The sequence below is a fragment of the Choloepus didactylus genome, chromosome 4 (genome assembly GCF_015220235.1).
Source record: "Choloepus didactylus isolate mChoDid1 chromosome 4, mChoDid1.pri, whole genome shotgun sequence".
Taxonomy (NCBI): Eukaryota; Metazoa; Chordata; class Mammalia; order Pilosa; family Megalonychidae; genus Choloepus; species Choloepus didactylus.
The window spans coordinates 77,029,226-77,050,173 of NC_051310.1; the positions used below are offsets into that span (position 1 = coordinate 77,029,226).

The 20,948-nt window shown below is 42.9% G+C and overlaps 1 protein-coding gene across 4 annotated transcripts in view; it reads right to left on the reverse strand.

Moving 5' to 3' along the window:
* The window catches only part of FAM189A1 (family with sequence similarity 189 member A1), a 496,302-nt gene that overhangs the window by 291,450 nt on the left and 183,904 nt on the right, over positions 1-20,948 (reverse strand). For all 4 annotated transcript variants that reach the window (XM_037832874.1, XM_037832875.1, XM_037832873.1 and 1 more), the window contains exon 2: positions 4,130-4,186. In XM_037832874.1, coding sequence (XP_037688802.1) covers positions 4,130-4,186 — 57 coding nt within the window. The remainder of the gene's footprint in view (positions 1-4,129; positions 4,187-20,948) is intronic.

Consider the following 20,948-nt stretch of genomic DNA (forward strand, 5'->3'; position numbering starts at 1 on the left):
TGGAAGATCTGGCACAGAAGCTCAAAGGAGAACCCACCCTAGCTAGGGTGAAAGAGAAGACCTCCAGAAAGGAGAGACCTACGAACCTCAACGAGGTGACAGAGTGATGGCAGAAAAAGAATTTTGGAAGAACGTCCAGGCCTCAAAGATGATGCTGGATTCTGGATTCAGTGGTTTAGGTGGAGGACATGGGCCTGCTAAATGGATTCTGGATTTGCTGTTTTAGATGGAGGACACAGTCCCGCTAAATGGATTCTGGATTCGGTGGTTTAGGTAGAGGACACGGGCCCACTAAACAGATTCTGGATTTGGTGGTTTAGGCTACAGAGATGAGGCCAGAAAGGGAGGCAAGGGCTGCACAAAGAGCCTAGTAAGTCACCTCATTTCCATTTTCTAGGTCCTGGGGAACCACCAAAGGGCTTAAAGAACGGGTGTAACAGTCCAACTGACACTTGCAATAAATAAATTACCCTGTGTGCATGTGTGTGAGGACAGTGGATTTGAGAAGATGAAAACTCATGGCCCAGATATCCACTAGGAGGCTGTCGCAGCATCCTGCTGGGGAGGGCAAGAGTTGGCCTTAGAACCGGTGTCTCAAGAAACAGAGAAGAGAGTGTCAATTTGATAAATAAAAAGGTAGTAAAAACAGGAGAACTTGTGAATGGATATGAAGAGGGAAGAAGAGGAAAGATATAAGACTGACACCCTTCACCCCAATTTCTAAGTTGATTGGACACTAAGTGTCACCAACTGAGACAGAAACTACAAGAAAAGGGACTAGTTTAGGGAGAAATTTGAAGAGTTTCAACGAGTATAGGTCAAGCGATTTATAAAAATAGAAGCATTATGAGGCAGGAAAGATAACGTTTACATGGAATGTGTAGAATGGAGAAAGGAGGCCTTTGGCGTCTGAGTGCTTTGGGTTCAAGGCCAAGCTTGCTATTCAACATCCTGCAGGCATTAACCTCTCTTGTAAAATGAGTAAGCCTACTCTTGCCAGGACTGGGAAAATAAGGGCCAAGGTCACACTCCATGAATGGTGGCTATCATTATTTATAATATCTTCAATGGTATTATTCTGGATAGAACATTTCCGGTCATGTTCACAGAATTCTGTGTATTATACATTGTCCGCCCATATATTGTGACTTCTTTTCCTCCCTTCAAAATAAAATTGAAGTCAAGGCCAAATGGATGTTTATGGTTCAGATGTGAGTACGTTTCTGTAATGAATCGAAAGTTTACATTGTCCTGGTCAACACAGACAGAAGAATGTTCTTCGGTTAGACACAGCAAACTATCCACCAAAATGCACGCCTTTCCCCCACAGCATGGCAAGGCCTCTAGGAAGTGCCTGTCCAATGGGGGTAACATTTCCCAGCCTCCTTGGTAACAAGATGAGGCCACGTGACAAGTTCTACCCAGTGGCTTGACCTGTAAGTGATGAATGTCACTTCTGGTCCAAGAAAATCAAGAAAGCAATTGTCATAGGGCCACAAGGTGGAAGGAACCAGGTCCCTGAATCACTGTGTGCAGGAATACAGCCCACTGACTAGAACGCCTGCCTTGGGACATGAGCAAGAAGCAAACTTGCATTGCTAAGCCGCTGAATTTTGGGGTTTATTACAGCAGCTAGTGTCACCCTGACTGATACACTGATCTTCCTATGTAACACAAAGTAGTCAGAAAAGTTAGAAAAATCCCTTCTCCTCTGCCTGGGGCTTAGGAGGAAATAAACCAATGAGAGGTGGACCCTGACCACCTTGCCAGAGAACAGCTGTTTTCCACTGACACGCAGGAGCTGAGAAGCGAGTGCTTGGAACCAGGTCTGCTCTGGCTACTTGAGCTGGTGGTATTTTCCCCTCTCTTAGGATTAGGACCTGAGACCCCAGGCAACACCTCTGGCTTCCCCAGGACACACCTGAGCCATGCACATAAGGAGCCCCAACTCTTAATCAGCTGTACACCATCCCTATCCTGGGAGGTGAAAGGCCCAGACCCATGAGAACATCCAAACCAGGGCTGAGGCTGAGGACAGGCTGCACGACGGGTATTGTGCTGGTTTGGATGTATTATGTCTCCCCAAAACGCCATTATCTTTGATGCAGTCTTGTGTGGGCAGGAAATGTATTGGTGGTGATTGGGTTGGGGACTTTTGATTGGATGTTTCCATGGAAATGTTATCACTTAGCTGTGATCTTTCATTGGATAATTTCCACAGAGGCGTGGCCCTGCCCATTCAGCGTGGGCCTTGGTTAGTTTACTAGAGCACTATATAAGCTCAGACAGAAGAAGCGAGCTTGCTACAGCCAAGAGGGACACTCTGAAGAATGCACAGGAGCTAAGAGAGGAACTGCAGTTTATAGAGACATTTTGGAGATGGCCTTTGAAAGCAGACTTTTGCTTCGGAGAAGCTAAGAGAGGACAAACGCCCCAAGAGCAACTGAGAGTGACATTTTGGAGAGAAGCTGAAGCCTAGAGAGGAACGTCCTGGGAGAAAGCCATTTTGAAACCAGAACTTGGAGCAGATGCCAGCCACGTGCCTTCCCAGCTAAAAGAGGTTTTCCGGACACCATTGGCCATCCTCCAGTGAAGGTACCTGATTGCTGATGTGTTACCTTGGACACTCTGTGGCCTTAGGACTGTAACTGTGTAACCAAATAAACCCCCTTTTATAAAAGCCAATCCATTACTAATGTTTTGCATTCCAGCAGCATTAGCAAACCAGAACAGGTGCCATTCCTCTCTTATCTTTTAGTTCCACACCCATCTAGAGGGAGGTGGCTTTCCCTCTGGCTGGGGACCAGTGCTAGAGTACGTAATCCCACTGCATCATGGGGGTGGGCAAGGAGAAGCAGAGCAAGATGCTTCCATGTCCCAAAGGAAGGAGCACAAAGCCACTGCAAGCACAAACAAAGGATCTCACACCCCAAAGTCGGCACAATCACCGCCATGTCACTCTGCAAAAACAAGAAAACTTGGCTTCCTGATATACTACATTTGCTTTAAAATAATCCCATAAGGGGCTGGGGTGGGATAGGGAGGAGGGGGGGACTACAGATGAAGCAAAATTGGCCATTTGATGATATTTGTTAAAGCCGGGTGAGGGATACACAGGGCTTCGCTAGACTAGTCTCTCTTCTTTTGGACAGGTTAGAAAATTTCTATATTAAAAAATTCTTTTAAAGGTAAGTTTCTGATCTGGGCTGAGATGTAGCAGCAGAAGAGGCTCAGTGAAATTGAACCCTACTCCTCTCCTCCCTTGATTCCTTTCCAGGATGTTATGGCTACACTCATGAAGGAGGAGTTGTTTACAACAAAGTTTTTTCTCTCTTTCCATTAATATTTAGTAACATGTCATTATCTCCAAGTCTAATCACTAAAAGAAAAGATTTTAAATAATTAATACAAACAAAGAAAAAAGCCTTGCCGTTTTTTTCATTACCCATCGAAACCCGGAAACTCTCCTCCCCTAGTCCTGGCACAGACATAAATACATTAATGCAGACACTGAGAAGAACACGCATAAAAATCAATAGACACAAATCTGCCTGGATACTTTCCTGATGGAAAAACAATCATTTCTCTTCACATGCCTGCTCCTCCTCAGAACAGCAGCACAGAATTGTGAGAAAGTAGTTTTTTCTTCATTCTTCAACTCAAGGAAATATCCTCATTTTACCTGAACAGAATTTTACCATCACTAAAGCACACACACAAAAAACTAACATTTCTTGAATCCTGATAAAATACCTCTTATCTGTGTGATAAGACTTATGCCTATGTATCTGCACGACCGTGCTTTAATGTCTAGAGAAAACGCTCGTGTCTACACTTTTGAGGTGTCTTTGCTTGTGGTATGTCCTTAAAGGAGGACACCAAAACCAAAACAAAGAAACACAGATGCCACGTGTGCATCTTAAGAAAATACCCAAGGAGCACTCTCAGCGCTGGAACACAGCCTATGCAGTGTGGTATTGCCTTAGAGCCCATCAGCACTCGATGGTTACATGTTTATCAAGGTCTGCATCCAACATTCTGCCAAAAGGAATTCTCTTTCCTTTACAGTGCTCACACCTCTGCAGGCAGAGCCTCCTCTCACGTACCACTAAGGAAAAGCACAACTTACCACGAGGGAGAGGGGTCTTTTCCAGGAGACCACGCCGATAAGTCCCGATAACAGCACCTGGAAGGACAAATGGATCAGGACGGTGAGACGCTTCAGGAATTTTTAAGGACCAATCAACACAATGTTTACCTCTTCAATCTAAGAAGGGCCTATAGAACACAGTACGTACACATGAGCAGTTAGAATGAGCTGTGTTTGCCATTCGGTCACTCGCGGCCTGGCTCCACCGTGGAAAGACACACGTGGCCTTTCAGGCCACCAGGCACTACCAACAGACTGACCAATGCTCTGCTATCAGGCCACCTTTTCCATGTGGCCCTGTAAGTTATCTGGTTATCTACTGAAAACACACAGAGAGCATTTAAAAGGCCATTTTTGAGAAAGGCAAAATGTTGCCTGGCACCTGCCTTCTTTGCTTGGGCTCTGAGCCCAGCTGACCCTGCAGGCTCTGTCCTGGGCTAGGCCCCTCCACCCTTGCCTGGCCTTCCATCTCACTCTTCCAGCCCCCAGAAGGGCCTCCCCCATCACTCTGGGCACAGCTGCCCACCTCGCCACCGCAGTGCCACCTGAGAAGGCTCCCCAGCTTTCCACGGACAGGCTCTTGGCAGCCCACTCCTCTCCCAGGCTGACCCTGCCCCTCAGCCCTTGCCGTGAATCCCCCCCAACCTCTTCCCAGCCATTGCCCCCTCTCCCAGTTCCTTCCCACTGTCCTTTTCACATAAATACCTTCAAGTCCCCGTGTCTTAGAAATACCACACTTCGGCCCTTCGCAAGCCCCTGGTCTATCTTTCTCGGGGACCCCTGAGGCAGAGACTGGCTGGCTGACCCCCAACCTGCAGCTCTACATTCCGTCTTCTGCTGTCCAGGGTGGAGACGCAATCCCTCCCCGACCCCGGACAGTCTGCTTCTGCCCCTCACCACTTCCCAGGAACTCTTCCTCCTGACGTGGCCCAAGGGGCTGACAAAGGCACCAAGTTCCCTCACGGCCTCGTCCACAGGCACAGCTGACCACGTCTCCCTGCTTGAAGTTTCCCTTCCTCCAGGCTCCTGGGGCACCTCCCTCACTTGTGTCCTTTTCACTTCTCCAGCTTCTCCCCATGCCCGCCTGCCTCGGGTTCTCTTTCCTCTCCCACTCCTCTTTCTGGTTTCCCAGGGTCTCCTCCCTCAGCCCTTTGTCTCTTTCTACTCCATGACTCTGCTGAAGAGCTGGCTGCCACTAGGGCCCCTCTAACCCCAAACACCAATGGTTCCCCCAGGACACGTCCAGCCCAGCCCTCTCCACTGCCCACCAGGGCCAGCTCCCGGGTGTCACTCTCCAACACAGTGGTCCAGAAATGACTTTGCAGTCCCTACCTCACAAACCCGATCTTCCTCTTATAATCTCTATCTCCAAAATAGCACCCCCTTCCTCCTGATCACTCCAGGCCCAAACCTGGAGACACTGCCCTCTCCGTTGCCCAACACCTAATCAGATACACAGAAGAGGCAGCGGCTGTGGCTCCCCCTTCAGCAGGGCTGTAATTTAGTAGGCGCCGCTATAGGTAAGGTCCTGGTGTTTTCAAGTGAAGATAAATGGCCCAGACTTTCCACTAGGGCCACAGGCTGGGTAGGCAAGAAGGGCTGGGCCTGATTTCCCCTGTGGTTCCAACCCTGGTGTGGGGCCTGATAGCCAGGAGGAGAGCATGCTAGTGAATAAACCCACAGGTTCCCTGGATGACGGTTATGAGTTGAAGTGTGTGCCCCAGAAAGAGATGTTGAAGCGCTAAGCCTCAATGCCTCAGGCTGTGACCTTACTTGTCAACAGGGTCATCACAGACAGCATTAGGCAAGCTAAGATGAGGGTGTATATAGCAGGGACCTTAATCCAATCAGAAGGGTGTTCTTTTAAGAAGAGAGAATTCAGACACACACAGACAGAGGGGCAACGGCCAGGTGACGACTGGGGCAGACAACACCATGGACTTCCAGCCAGCCACTGCCAGAAGCCAGGGGACAGGCAAAGGACAGATTCTACCCCCTACAGACTTCAAAGAAAGCCCAGCCCTGCTGATGCTTTGATTTCACACTACTGGCCCCAAGAACTGAGAGACAATAGGTGCCTGTTGTTTTAAGCCAGCCAGGGGGGTGATTCTACCTTCCAGCAGCCACAAGACACTAAGATAGTAACAGACTCCAGTTCACCTGCCCACAACCACTTCCTCGGTGGGCAGGAGCACGTCTTGGACCCAGGCAGCTCCTCCTACACCCAGCAGCGATTTCCAAAACAGCTGGAGCAGGAGTTTACATGAGTCTGTTGAACCTTATTCACCAAAAGCGCAAGAATCAAATAAGAACTCAAGGACTCTGCTCCCAAGCACACCATGTATGTATTCTACATACACAAATCCTCCAAACACTGTCGATGTTAAAAAAAGGTACTTTTTATAACTGTTTTCCCATCTCCTAGATATCCTTTGTCTATAATCCTGTCCCCAACCTCCCTGCTTCCAACCCATGGAGAAATCCTTGAATACTGTTTTCCCACATCTCTCTGAGGCCAAGTCTCACAGATTCTTCCACAATTGCTCTAAAACCTCTCTTACCTCCCACACCCAACACGTGAACTATCAGACAGCCTCCTGGCCACCAGATCCATCATGCCCAGGAGAGACACAATTTCCCCAACTCATTTTAGAATCAGATTAAATTGCCATTTCTCTAAGGTTCTGGTGCTAGGAACCTTACCATCATCTCAGGCTCAGCATTTCAAACCCTGAATTCATTTCTCCACCTCCAAACCTTCTTCATTCTGGAATGTGAAATTTCTGCCAATACACCATTTTCTGAACTCATCACACTGATGTTCAGCTCACCAGTCACGGAGCGGGATTAGTTCTTCTCATTATCTGTTGTATGCCTGTCTGTTCCTCTGCAGCCCCTCTGCCTGGAGGACATGCTCACAGGCTCCCACCCACCACCCTGGACACCTCTGCAGGTGACCCTCATCTCCCAGGCCTAACATCCAGGCCCATCAGAATCAGGGCCCTGATTTCCCCCCAGCACTTCCCTGTATAATTCCCCCGTCCCCACTCCCGTCCCAGCCACTCAGGGCACCTCGAGAGACCTCGACAGGGAGAAGAAAGCCATTGCATGTGTCACCCACTAGCTGCAGACCTCCAGGCTTTGTCCCCTCCATGCTCAACGTGCTTTATGCCTCACCTTTCAGCCTTCCCTTCCAGCATGTCCCAGCTCCCCTTTCTCTTCCCTTAGGCTCTGACCCTTGCATCTCTCTGGGACATGACTTCAAAAGGGTCCTTTGTTGATTCACATACTAACACCAGCCTGATGCAGGCTAGGTCTACACAGTGGATGGGAATGAACAACCCCCCCAAAAAGTCCATTTACATGGCTCCTTCTGCTTTCCAGTTCCACCACTTGAAATGTTACCTGTTCTCCAAGATATGGTCCAACACCTCCTCATTCATGAAGGGCTTAGGAATTCAAGAGCACCTGGGGGGCCCACTAAACCCTAAAACTACCTCCAGTTCGCTCAAGGTATCTAAAAGCTCAGACAGAACTCCTTGATCCCTTCTAAGCAACAGTTTACAAAACTAGCAAAATGCTTATCAAAACTGTTACAGAGTCCTTTGTACCATGGATTATATTGGAAATCCACGAACCCCCAAATAGTAGGCATTTCTAAACATAAAAGACAAATTACTAATGCTTTCATCTTAGGCTACAATAAAAACTGTTCAACTTTTCCTATCTTTATAATGCTATTATTCCACAAATACCCACAAATAGTTTTACTTCCAAAAAACAGGGATGGTTTGCTTATTGAAGACAATTTACAATTCCAAATGTAATTAACGACTTCATTGTGAATAGGTCAAATTCTCCTATATAAACCAAACAGTAAAACCATCAAACTCAGCGTGGTAGGCAAAATTATAAGATGATCCCCAGTGACCCATGGGCTAGTATAACACCTTCCCCAGGAGCACGGATATGATGGGATATGAGCACTGTTACTCTCCCAGTGGCACCTTTAGATGATGTAGCCCCAACGACATCTTGATTGCCACCTTGTGAGACCCACACAAGAGAACAGCTAAGCCACGTGCAGGCTCCTGACCAAGAAAACTGTGAAATAAGTGGGTGTTGTTTGAAGCCATTTGCTTTGCAGCAATAGAAAACAAATACAACCAGAGTGGGATATTGGATTGATTGTTGTTCCAAAATGACCACTCCCTCCCTGTACCTCCCTGGAAGGAGCAACTTCCCTGCCCCTTTGATACCAGAAACACTGCTTCAGCTCAAACAACGGAGTGTCACGCTGACTGGCCTGGAGGAGGCTTTTCTGAGCCCAGATGCCCACCAAGGACACCTGTTCTCGTCTCCTCAGTGCCGGGGAAGGGGAGTCGTGTGTGTGCCTTGGAGGTTGTGCCGGTTTGAATGTATTATGTCCCCCAGAAAAAGCCATATTCTTTGATGCAATCTTGTGGGGCAGACATAAGAGTGGGGATTAAGTTGGAACGTTTGAATTAGGTTGTTTGCATGGAGATGCACCCCACCCAACTGTGGAGGATAACTGATGGGATATTTCTGTGGAGGCGTGGCCCCACCCATTCGGGGTGGGCCTTGATCAGTGGAGCCATATAAATGAGCTGGCTCAAGGAGAAGAAAGAGAGTGCAGCTGTGAGTGACGTTTTGAAGAGGAGCAAGCTTGCTAGAGAGGAAGGTCCTGGGAGAAAGCCATTTTGAAACCAGAACTTTGGAGCAGACGCCAGCCATGTGCCTTCCCAGCTAACAGAGGTTTTCCGGATGCCATTGGCCATCTCCAGTGAAGGTACCCGATTACTGATGTGTTACCTTGGACGTTTTGTGGCCTTAAGACTGTAACTGTGTAGTGAAATAAACCCCCATTTTATAAAAGCCTATCCATCTCTGGTATTTTGCATTCCGCAGCATTAGCAAACTAAAACAGAGGTGAAAACGGGAGAAGTGCAGAGCCACTGCTTCCAAAGTATCAGGCCTTAGTTTAAACTGCTTTTGCTCAACTCCAGCTGCCAGAGAGGATTCTATTGCAGGTTCTAACATCTCAGTAACTCTGCAGGCTTATTTTGCACCACATCTGTGAGGAAAAGGGTCACACATCTAGTTAAGCTGTAGAATTGCCACATCTCATGAAAATGAAACCGTGGTTCCATTCAATTGACCAGTGTCATTATTTGAAGTCCACGGTTTACGAAGAATATGAAGCAACTGAAGAGGGTGAGAGGAAAGTAACATATAATTAAATAGTTGTGAAGAAAAAGTCAAAAAGAATGTGAAATATATTGATATGGCTCAGAGAGAAGCGGCTTAACTCCTCGAGCGTATGCAAGCTATTATAAGGACAGCACCTTGCAGGCTCCACTTCCCCATTCAGTCAAAACAGAGGCCGAGATAAAACTGGAAATGAGAAAGAACTTCCTGCTGTTGAAGTAAATGAAAGGGGATAACAGACCACCAAGAAGGAACAGCATCTTTAGAGCCAAAGACATTCGTGTTTGATTAGTAGTGCTGCTTGGACACAGAGGCTTGGAATGAATTAGCTTTTAAATCTTGTTCTCTAAAACTGAAAAGATCTTTCACAGCCTAAACTCAGGAATTGTCTTCAGCTCTTCAAATTTGGTTGAAAGGCAAGTGGTAATGTGACATTTTAGGTAATGAAGCAAGTCCTTCCAGGGTGCAAGCTTGAAAGCAAATTAAATTACATTCACAAAACATATAGCGAGTATACCCCACAGATATAGTGATACGGATTTTCCACTTAAAAGCCAGTGTCCCCTACCCATCTGGAGGAAGGACAGTTGTTGCAAAACTGGCACTAACCCATTCAGATCTGCATGGCATGACAGAAGTCTACCAATCGTGTCTTCCAAAGCTTTTCTGACTGCCACCCTATGCCATGCAAAACTTGTCCTTCAGCCTTGTGTAGCTGACCCTCCTACTTTGGTCTCCCTGGGGTCACAAGGCAGGGCTCCTTCAGGGGTGCAGGTGTTTTCCTTATGTCTCCATCTCAGCTCCAACCCACCCTAGGCTTTGAACTCCTCCCCTTGGACTGATTCCCAACCCAACATTCCCTCCAACAGGGCTCAACTTCCAGCCTCTGCTTCCAACCTTCTCCACAGCCTTCCCCCTTGGAGGCTGCATCAATATGTCAAATGCAGAATGCCCACAAGGAAAGTTACTATTTTCTTGACCTACTTCTTCTGTAACAATGACAAAAAAAGAATTCTGCAGTTTTCATTCTCTCAGCATATACTAGTAAAACTGTAATATGGTGGTTTGGAACTGTATGAACCCCAGCTAAACATGTTCTTCAAGTTAACCCATGCCAGGAAGACCTTCTTTTAAGGAAGACCTTTTGATGAGACACTTCAGTTAAGGTGTGACCCACCTCATTCAGGATGGGTCTTAATCCTATTATGGAGTCCTTCATAAATCCAAGGGGGAAGGAAGAGTGGGAAGGAGAGAGAAGGAGAGAGGGAGAGAGAAAAAGCCACAGAGAAAGCAAGAAGCTGAGAGCAACGAAAACCAGAAGAGAAGGGAGGAGCCAAGGATCACCAGCATCCGGTCTTCAGGAAGAAAGCATCGCCTTGATGGTGCCTTGATTTGGACATTTTCCTGGCCTCAAACTGTAAGCTAATAAATTCCCATTGTTTAAGCCAACCCATTTCATGGAATTGCTTTGAAGCAGCCTAGGAAACTAAAACATATAACTTGACAACAAAGAGAGCCCTATAAAAGAAAAAAAGCCAATAGTATAATTTTTTTTTAAATTATTCCTACTCATGACTCAATAGAAAGTCAAAGCTGAAGCAGGCCTCAGCCTGTTCTGCTACAATATGTGTTCCACTGATGCAAACTACCTCATATGTCTTGGTACCAAACTCATTTGCCTGGGTGCTGCCCTGAAAGGTGCAGCCTTTTGCCAGGGCTGATACACTGATATCAGGGTAGTTATAAGAACTGCCTGGGATTTTATTACTCAGTGAGTTAACAAAGGAGCACATATATTATTATAATATTTTTTAAATATTTTGATTTTAAAACATTTCAACATAATTAGTTTCCTTTGTAATCCTATATATTTCATTCCATCCATTTAAAAGCCTTAAACTGAGATGGGGAGCATGGGCTTCAGAGACTGTCAAAGGGTCCATGCCAAAGTTTCTGAACTCCTGACTTAGAAGTTCCTTTAGTGCTTCTCTTTCAGTGGCAAACTCATTTCTTGTTTAACTGTAAATGTCTTACTTCACCCCCATTCTTGAAAAGCAGTTTTATTGGGTACACAATTCTACACTGACAGTCTATTCTCTCAACACTTTGAAACTAGAGTTCTGCTGTTTTCCGGCTTCCACTGTTGCAGTCAAGAACTCAGGTGTCCTTTGAACTACTGTTCCGTAACAGGTGATGCTGCCCTTACTCTCTAAGAGCTTGAAGGTCGTCCCTTTGCCTCTGGTGTTCTGAAGTTTTTGAAAGATGTGTCTAGGTGTGGATCCTTCTTATTTATCCTCTTTGGGATGAACTGTGCTTCTAAATCAGAGAGTTCATATTTTTCATCAGTTCTCAAAATTATGTGGCCAATAAATCTTCAAATATTGTCCCCCCTCAAATATTCTCCTTCACCCTCTATTCTCTAAATCTTTGTTCCTCTTTCATATACTCTATACCCATGTCACTCAGTACTTCATTCTGGATAATTTCCTTAGCTATGTCATCCAGATCACTAATTGTCCCTGCACTGTGTCTAACCAGCTGTTGAACTATACATCTGCATTTGTTTTAGAAAATTTTAGTGAACATATGTTTTCCCCAAATATGACTATTCATTTCTGATAGTTTCTTGTTGCATGCTCATCTTTTATGACTCTTTCAGCAATTACTTTAAATACTTCATATGTAGATATTCTAGTTTCCAATATGGAAGTCCAGGGGCAGGGGGATGTTTAAGTCTGTTGTTTGTTGTTTTTTATTATTCTTGGCATTGTGACTTGCTTTCTTTTATGAGTGCATGCCTTGGAAGTCTTTGTGATCTATTGCCTGATCTTTATCTGTGGACCTAACTTGGGGAACTTCTTTCTCAAGGGAGGAGTGCTTCTGCTGGTAACCTGGGAGTACCCACAGCCTGGAAACACCGTGGTCCCTAAGTGCCTTGGCTCTTGGTTCAGTGTGGAAATCATAGACTGAGTTCTCCACCTTGAGAGTGCAAGGCTCAGTGTCCCAGTGGCAGTGCTGAAGAGAGCACCATCCTCAGGCAACTTCCTCCTCCAGCCACTGGCCGCTCTGGCTCTCACTCTCTGCCACTCTGCCCTCAGTTTATAGTTTGCTTATTTGTTCATTTAGGGGGTGGAGGGGGCATTCTTGGAGACCTGCAATGCCTCAAGAAGCATGTCCTTTGCAGGATACAGTTGTTTTACAGAAACAGCATCCCTCAAAGCAGCTAGTCAGCCATAATGACAGAATCAGAAAGTAGTCTCCCATTCCTGCTGCTTTAATAGTCACATAAGTACACTGATGGAAGAATAAATAGGAGCCACTTTTGGTTTTTAAAAATTAACAAATATGATAAACTGTTGAACCTAAGGAACTCTTGTTTAAAGAGACACTAATTATTTACAATTAAAAAAATCAAATTATCTTTATAAATTAAAAAATGTTCTATGCTATACTTTATTATTTATTTAGTCATTTAGCCCCAACATCTATATATTTCTCTAATTTTATTCCTTGTAAAGGAATGTTCCTTGTAAAGGAATAAAATGTTATCCCAAATAATCCTTTACCTCAATTTCTTTCCCCTGGAAAAAACTTATTCCCAACCAAAGCATTTCTAAGTCAATAACTTTTCTACATACTAGTCAGAAAATATGAAGAAGAAAAGTATTCCACTCCCAAAAGCAAAAAAATAAGTACATAAATACATAAATAAAACTTGTCCAAGAATTAACGTCATGAGAGATGTGCAAGATCTTCAAAAATAAAACTACAAAACTCTATGGAATGGTATAAAATAAGTTTTTATAAATGGAGAGACAAACCATGTTCCAGGGTGGGAAAACTTAATATAATAAAAATATTAATTTTCTCCACATTGGTAAATTAATTTACTTAAATCTGAATCAAAATTCCAATGAGATTCTTTGAAGCTTGACCAAATGATTCTAAAATTTATCTGTTATATAACAGCTGCAAAATTAAATGTCAGTGATCCAATGAAGAGGGGAGGTTTATGCATTGCCAGATAATTTTTCCTCCTTACATAATCCCAAGCTAAAAAACTGCCAAAAGTAATTAAAAGTGGCTCAAGAACAGGCAGACAGAAAAAAAGGACAGAATAATAAAGCCCTGAAACAGATCCAAGCATATAGTTTTTAATTACATGAAGAAAGTAGTATTTTAAACCAACAGGGAAAAGAAGGGTTGCTCTAAAAATGGTTCTGGGATAACTGCTAACTAATTATAAATTAATTAATTAAAATTAAAAAACAAATAAAATTAGTTCCCAGTCATTAACTAAAATACACGACAAAATGATTGAAAAATAAATGTAAAAATCAATTAACCACCTAGGTAACCGGTTAAATTCATAAATAAACAATCTCTCCACACAAAAAAAAAAAATCCACAAAGAAAAGAGAGTAAAGCTTACAAATAATAAATAAAATGGAACGTATACTAATCGGTCCCTTTTCTCCTTACAGACTTTCAGTGATTAGCAGGAATAATAATTTCTCACATAGTTGGAGAGAAGGTACACCACCAAGGGGGCGACTCTGCCAAGTGGCAAAAAGTATTAAAAACAAAATGAGAATAAACTCTATTCAAAGAAATCTGAAATCAGGATAACATAGATGATTATCCAGGAACATATAAATTACCATGATTGACCATAAAAGAGACTGGAAAACTAAATATACCATTGAATATCAAGAAATTGGGAAAGTGACCACAAAGCTATAGACAAATTCTTCAAAAGCATCAAGATTCAGAGAATTCTAATATTGTTTAAAATTTTTTCAGAGCACAGAGAAGAAAAATGGGTGGGGGAGACTTTTCAAATTCTTTTTACAAAGGTAAGTATAACAATTACAAATATGAAAAATATCACAAGAAGAGAAAACAGATCAACTTTACTTATAAGAAGAGGTACACATGTTTAAGTTAAAATGTTAGAAAATAGAATTCAGCAGTACATTTTAAACCACAATGCAGGCGGTTCATTTCAGGAATGTAAAGTTGGTTCAATTATAGAGAATGTATTATTAAATTTATCGTACTAATATGACAAAATATGATCATTCAGTAGCTGCTCAAAAGGCATTTGATAAAATTCATTCAGCAATTTCTTATGGAAAAAGAATTCTTAGTAAAATAGGCCAAGGTAAGGATGCCCACAACCACCACTTTATTCAAATTATCTGAAAACTCTAGCATTGTACGCAGAATTACAAGATTCCCTCGAATACTCCTGCTTCTTGTTCATCTCTATATAATCCCCTACCCTTGAGTGTGGCCAGAACTATGAATACGATGGATGTGAATTCTGGGATACATCAAAGGACAAAGGTGAAGAGATGTTGCAGGTGTCATTAGGTCCCTAATTAGCTGGCTTTGAATTAACCAAAAGAGCAATTATCCTGGGTGGGCCTGATCTCATCAGGCAATCCCTTAAAAGGGTCCAGGATCTAAAGGGTGAAAGAGATTCTGCTGATGGCATTGAATATGTAAGATGTCACGTTGGAGATGGTGTCTAGGAGCCAAGTGCTTCCCTGGCCAACATCTGGCAAGAAAACGGGGACCTCAGTCCTTTATGGCTATAAGGAAATGAATTCTGCCAACATCCTAAGGGAGCTTGGAAGCAGGTATTTCTCTCCTGCAGCCTCACCTTGATTTCAGCCTTCACACCCTGAGCTGAGGACCCAGGTAAAACATGCCAGATTCCTCACCCAGGGAAACTTTGAGAGAATAAATTTGTGCTGCTTTAAGCCACTAAATTTGTGGTAATTTGTAATGTACTAACAGAAGACTCATACAACTAGCTCATAAAATCAGACAGGAAAACAAAAGCAATTTCTAAACATGAAAAGGAAGGGGTCAAATTACTACTATTTGAAAATGATCTGATTACCTAACTAGAATCAATCAATCCACTGAAAGGCATTAGAAACTATAAGAGAATTCAGTAAAGCATCTGGTGACAAAATGAATACATTTTAAAATGTATAATGGTAGTTACATCATTGAGCACTGACTCTATGCCAGGCACCCCCTTTATCCTTTAACTCTTCTATGCTGACAACCAAGAAGTATGTGTGATTTTGTGCCCCAGTACACAGAGGGGAAATCAAGGCACAAAGGTTAAGTGACTTGCACAATGTTATACCACAGTGTTAGGACCCAAGCACTTAACTACAGGAAAACAGTTTTCCTATAGAGATGCAAGCGAAAGCTGATTAGAAAAGAGAATCAAATTAAAGATTCTATTTACAATAGCAAGCAATAAGGTAGAACATCTTAGAATAAACAGATGTAATATGAAATACGCGAGACCAATATCAAGAAAATCTTTAAAATCTATTGAGGAACACAAAAGACTTCATTACTAGATGGAAAAAAATCATTTTTTAAAAGAAGGTCTAAATAATGTATAATTCCATGGAATCCTAATTAAAATACTAAAAGGGGGAAGGGAAAACCTATTCAATAAAAAGGTGCTGGGGCAACTGGTTAACCACTTGGAAAGAAATAAAACTTAATCTTTACCTTATTCTTTCTACCAAAATAAATTCCAATAGAATCAAACATAAGAGACAAAACATGAAAGTCCTAGAAGAAAACATGGGAGAATTTTTTTAAAAACAGTCCTGAAAAAAAGGGAGTCTTCTGAGTCAGAACACAAAATCAGAAGTCATAATAGAAAAGGAGTCAAAATCACGAGTCATGATAGAAAAAAATTAACGAATTTTATTTTCTTTTTTAATGATTTTTTTCTTTTTTTATTTCATTTTTCCAAACAAACAATCCATCTCCTGCCCTCTCCCATTACCTGGTAACCACTAATCTACTTTCTATCTCTATGAATTTGCTATTTCCAGTTATCTATTATAGGTGATATATAATATTTGTCCTTTATGTGCCTTGCTTATGTCACTGAGCATAATGTTTTCAAGGTTTTTCCATGTTGCAGCCTGTTTCAGAACTCCATTCATTCTTATGGCCAAATAATGTTCCATGATGCGTGTGTACCACACTGGATTAATGAACTTTAAGACATTTAGTTTATGTTTTGAGAAACACTGCTGTGTTGAGGTAGACTGAATCACTGTTCTCAACCCCCATGCCCTCCTGTATTAGAGCCTGTGATGCATGCTGCTGCAGTGCCTCCCACGGGGTGGCTGCAAGGCGTGTCCCATCCCATGCAGAGCTTGGCCGGGGAACCCACCTGGCCACGTGGGGTGGAAGTGGTCTTCAGAGGATCTCACGTTTCCCCTGCCCTCGTGTGCTCCTGCCTCCTGGAGTGAGAAGCGCCCAGCCCAAAGGGTCACTGCCCTTCCAGCCCGGGACCCAGGATGGCTACAGGGCACAGCCCTAAACCAAAGTGCAGCCCCTCCCCAGCTGACCTGCAAACCCAGAGGAGAATATAAAGGCTGGTTATTATACACCACTGAATTTGGGGGTGGCTTTTTGTGCAGAATCATTGCGGCAGGAGCCAACGAATATATATATGGTTTTAACAAAACATAATCAAAGAGCAGTTACAAATGGGACAAATATTTATATAACATACAACAGAAAAAAGGTACATTTCTTTGTTTACAAAGAATTCATATAAATTAATTTAGAAAGGAACTCAATTAAAAATGGCTAAAGACCAGTAACAGAGTGTTCACATTTTTTAATGGACAATAAACATATAAAAGAATGTATAAACCTCTTTTTTAAAAAAAGAAAAGCAAGTCAAAACAAGAAGATAAATGTATTTTATCAATGAGACTGGCAATTTTTGTGTTTGAAGTTTGATAAAACCCAGAGGTGGCCAGGGTAAAGACAAAGAGAGTTCCTCTTAGATATGACTGGTGAAGGTATCGATTGATGTGGTCTTCCCAGGGGCAATCTCACAATATCTTTCAAAATCAAAACTGCCCTTATTCATATTCAATGAATGCTGTACTGGGAATTCAGCCTATGGATATTCTACCAGAAGTAGACTGAGCAGAACACAAGGATGTGTACCCCAAAAACCTGTAAGCATTGGGTAACAAAGCTAGTTTAATAAGCTTTAATATTTATCTTTAATGTAAATACACGCATTATGAAGGTTGAGGTAGATCTGTTTATGCCAATGTAGGATGATCTCAAAGATAAATAATTGCAAAAAAAAAAAAAAAAAAAAAAAAACCCACAGCACAGTGTGCAGAGAATGATCTCCATTTGTGTAAATGAAACATGGATATATGACAGTATGCACATGATCATTTCCCTGGAAGGATACAGAAGAAGCTTAACAAGGGGAAACTGTATTAGGGATGAGGTGAAGGGAAACATATGCAAAAAAAAATTTTTTTTTTTTTAATTACAGCAGTTGTAGATTTACAGAAACATCATGCAAAAAGTAGAGTTCACAGGGAGGAATCTAGACCCGGCCTCATGGGATGGAGAACATCTTCTTGACCAAAAGAGTGATGTGAAAGGAAATCAAATAAGCTTCAGTGGCAGAAAGATTACAAAAGGAGCCGAGAGGTCACTCTGGTGGGCACTCTTACACACAATATAGACAACCCTTTTTAGGTTCTAATGAGTTGGAATAGCTAGCAGTAAATACCTGAAACCATCAAACTACAACCCAGAACCCATAAATCTTGAAGACGATTGTATAAAAATGTAGCTTATGAGGGGTGACAATGTGCTTGAGGAAGCCATATGGACCACACTCCCCTTTGTCCAGTGTATGGATGGATGAGTAGAAAAATGGGGGCAAAAAAAAAAAAAGGCGCCCAGTGTTCTTTTTTACTTTAATTGCTCTTTTTCACTTTAATTTTTATTTTTGTGTGTGTGGTAATGAAAATGTTCAAAAATTAATTTTGGTGATAAACGCACAACTATATAATGGTACTGTGAACAACTGAATCTACGCTTGGTATGACTGCATGGTATGTGAATATATCTCAATAAAAATGAATTAAAAAAAAAATAGAGTTCCCATATACTGCCCCCTCACACACACAGTTGTCCCTATTATTAACATTTTGCATTAGTGTGGTACCTTTGTTATCATTCATCAAACAATATTAATAATAATAATAATAATAGTGGGATATTAACTTTAGCCCACTGTTTATATTAGGGTTCAGTCTGCATTGTATAATTCTATGGGTTGTGTGTGTGTGTGCACGTGTATGGTAACCTATATACAACCTAAAATTTCCCTTTTTTCCTCCTTATGAATATACAATTCAGTGTTGTTAATTATATATGCAAAATTGTGCCTTCATCACCACTGCTCATTGCCAAAACTTTTCCTTCACCCCAAAGAGAAATTTCATAGCAATTAAACATTAACTCCTCTTCCTCTCCTCCCCCTTGGCCCCCGATAACCTGTATTCTAGTTTCTGACTTCATAAGTAGGCTTATTCTAGTTATTTCATATCTGTGAGATCACATTGTATTTGTCCCTTTGTATCTGGCTTATTTCACTCAACATGTCTTCAAGGTTCATCTTGTTGTCGCGTTTATCAGAGCTTCATTCCTTTTTAGAGGCAAATAATATTCCATTGTACATATGTACCACATGTGATTTATCCATTTATCGGGTGATGTTCACTTGGGCTGCTTCTACCTTTTGACTATTCTGAATAATGCTGCTATGAACATCAGTGTGCAAATGCCTGTTTTAAATGGGTAACTTCCTATAATATTAATCTTTAACCCCATCCATATATTATTTTATGCATATTTTAAATTCTGCGTACCCTTGGAACCTATAACTCCACCAAGTGTTATTTATAATTTTGAAAACTAGAAATGACCTTAGTGTCCATCAGGAGGGAACTGCTTAATGTCAATTGGCTCCTTCCCAATTGCTGCCATTAAATCCTGTCATGGAAGAATATTTAACACCATGTGGGAGAGTTCACACTAAATAAAAGAAAAAGAGAAAGAAAAGGAAAAGCAGGCTACAAAATGGTTTCGGGGGATAATTCCCTTTCTATTAAATAAACAGAGATGTCAACACACAAAGAAAGAAAGAAACCGGCACCCACATCCTTAAATCACTGGTGGTCGTCTCCAGATATTTACCTCCTCCTCATACTTCTTTGTTTCATGTGTTTTAGATGTAAAAGAGAAAGCACATTATATAAAACCCAGACCAATGAAGCTGGTTCTGCCTACGAGGAAGGGAGGCATAAGCCATGGCAAGTGGGAAAATAGCTCCCTCTGAAGTTCCCTTCCACCAGTGGGACAGACGGACCGGGCAAGACAAATTCCAAAGCTTGCTGGGAAAGGGCCCTTTGATGATCTTTGTAAAGGGGCAGGAAATGGGACCAGGGGAAGGTATGTGTCGGGAGCTGGAGGATGTCGGCCTGCCCAGAAACTTGCCATGTGGACCACTGCTTTTTGACAAGGAATAATGAGAGTTCACAAGATGAATGCAAGTTTCAAGGATGAATTCCAACCAGCACCCAAATGTATGCAAGAACCTCCTGCTTCCCTCCCTCCCTCTCTTAACCCAAGGTGGGAAAGAAAATATTAAGTGCACAGGGAGATCATCCCTGTTTGTGCAAGAACCATGTGCAGACCATTTTGATTCTCTCCTTTTGCCAGTCTCCTTTTTGCATAACAATAAAAACAATATGTTTGTTGACACGGAACATTAATTCCATTAAAATCACATTAAGCATAATGAGAAGCTACCACGGTATAATTATGAAAATGAATGCAAAGACCCACATCAACTTTTAAATCCACTGCAATTACAAGAACTGAACCTCTCTATTACACAAACTGCTACATTTCCAAATGATTATGAATAAAGGCTCCCACCATCCTAACATTATAAACCATAAACCACATGCATTTATGCAGAGTCCAAACCTCAGGACTGTCTGCAAAGGGGCCCTTGCCTGGGCTCTCCCAGGGCCATCCTGTTCTCAGGGTCACAGGCCCTGCTCCCCACATCTTCCTCCGTTACCTCACCCTGAAGCCAATTCCTTCTTGGAATTCCTGTCCCACGAGCCAGTGGATAGACCCTGAAGTATCCCGGAATTCACTCACTTTCGCAGTTACCCCTCCAAACCCCTAGACATAACCTACCACCCACTCCATCCCAGCTGGATTTCTGCAGCCCGAGCTCCCCACTGCAGGGGGCCAGGTTGCACTCCTCTTCCCCAGCCTGGGGGGAACGCTGCTCCCCAGGGCCACCTTCTCCAGACCTCTACAGCCTGCCCAAGCCACACACAGAGACTGGTACAGGGCAAACCTTCCCTCCTCCAACTTGGTACAATCCCGGGGGAGGCTGAGGGCTGCCTGGCCAGGGAAGGAAGGGGACGGGGGAACTTGACTCCTAAGAAGCAGGGACAATGAGCGCTTCCTGCCAGCAGCAGGAGGCTGAAGTGGCACACACTGGACACCCAGACTTGGCCTAAGCCATGGCCCCCACTCATGGCCACGTCCGCCTGAAGCTTTGGACCCTTCCAAGGCCCCTGAGTAGACTGCATCACTTCCCACAAGGTCATGCTCAAGTCCTAAACCCTGGTCCCATGGGCATGGACTCATCTGTAAATGGGAT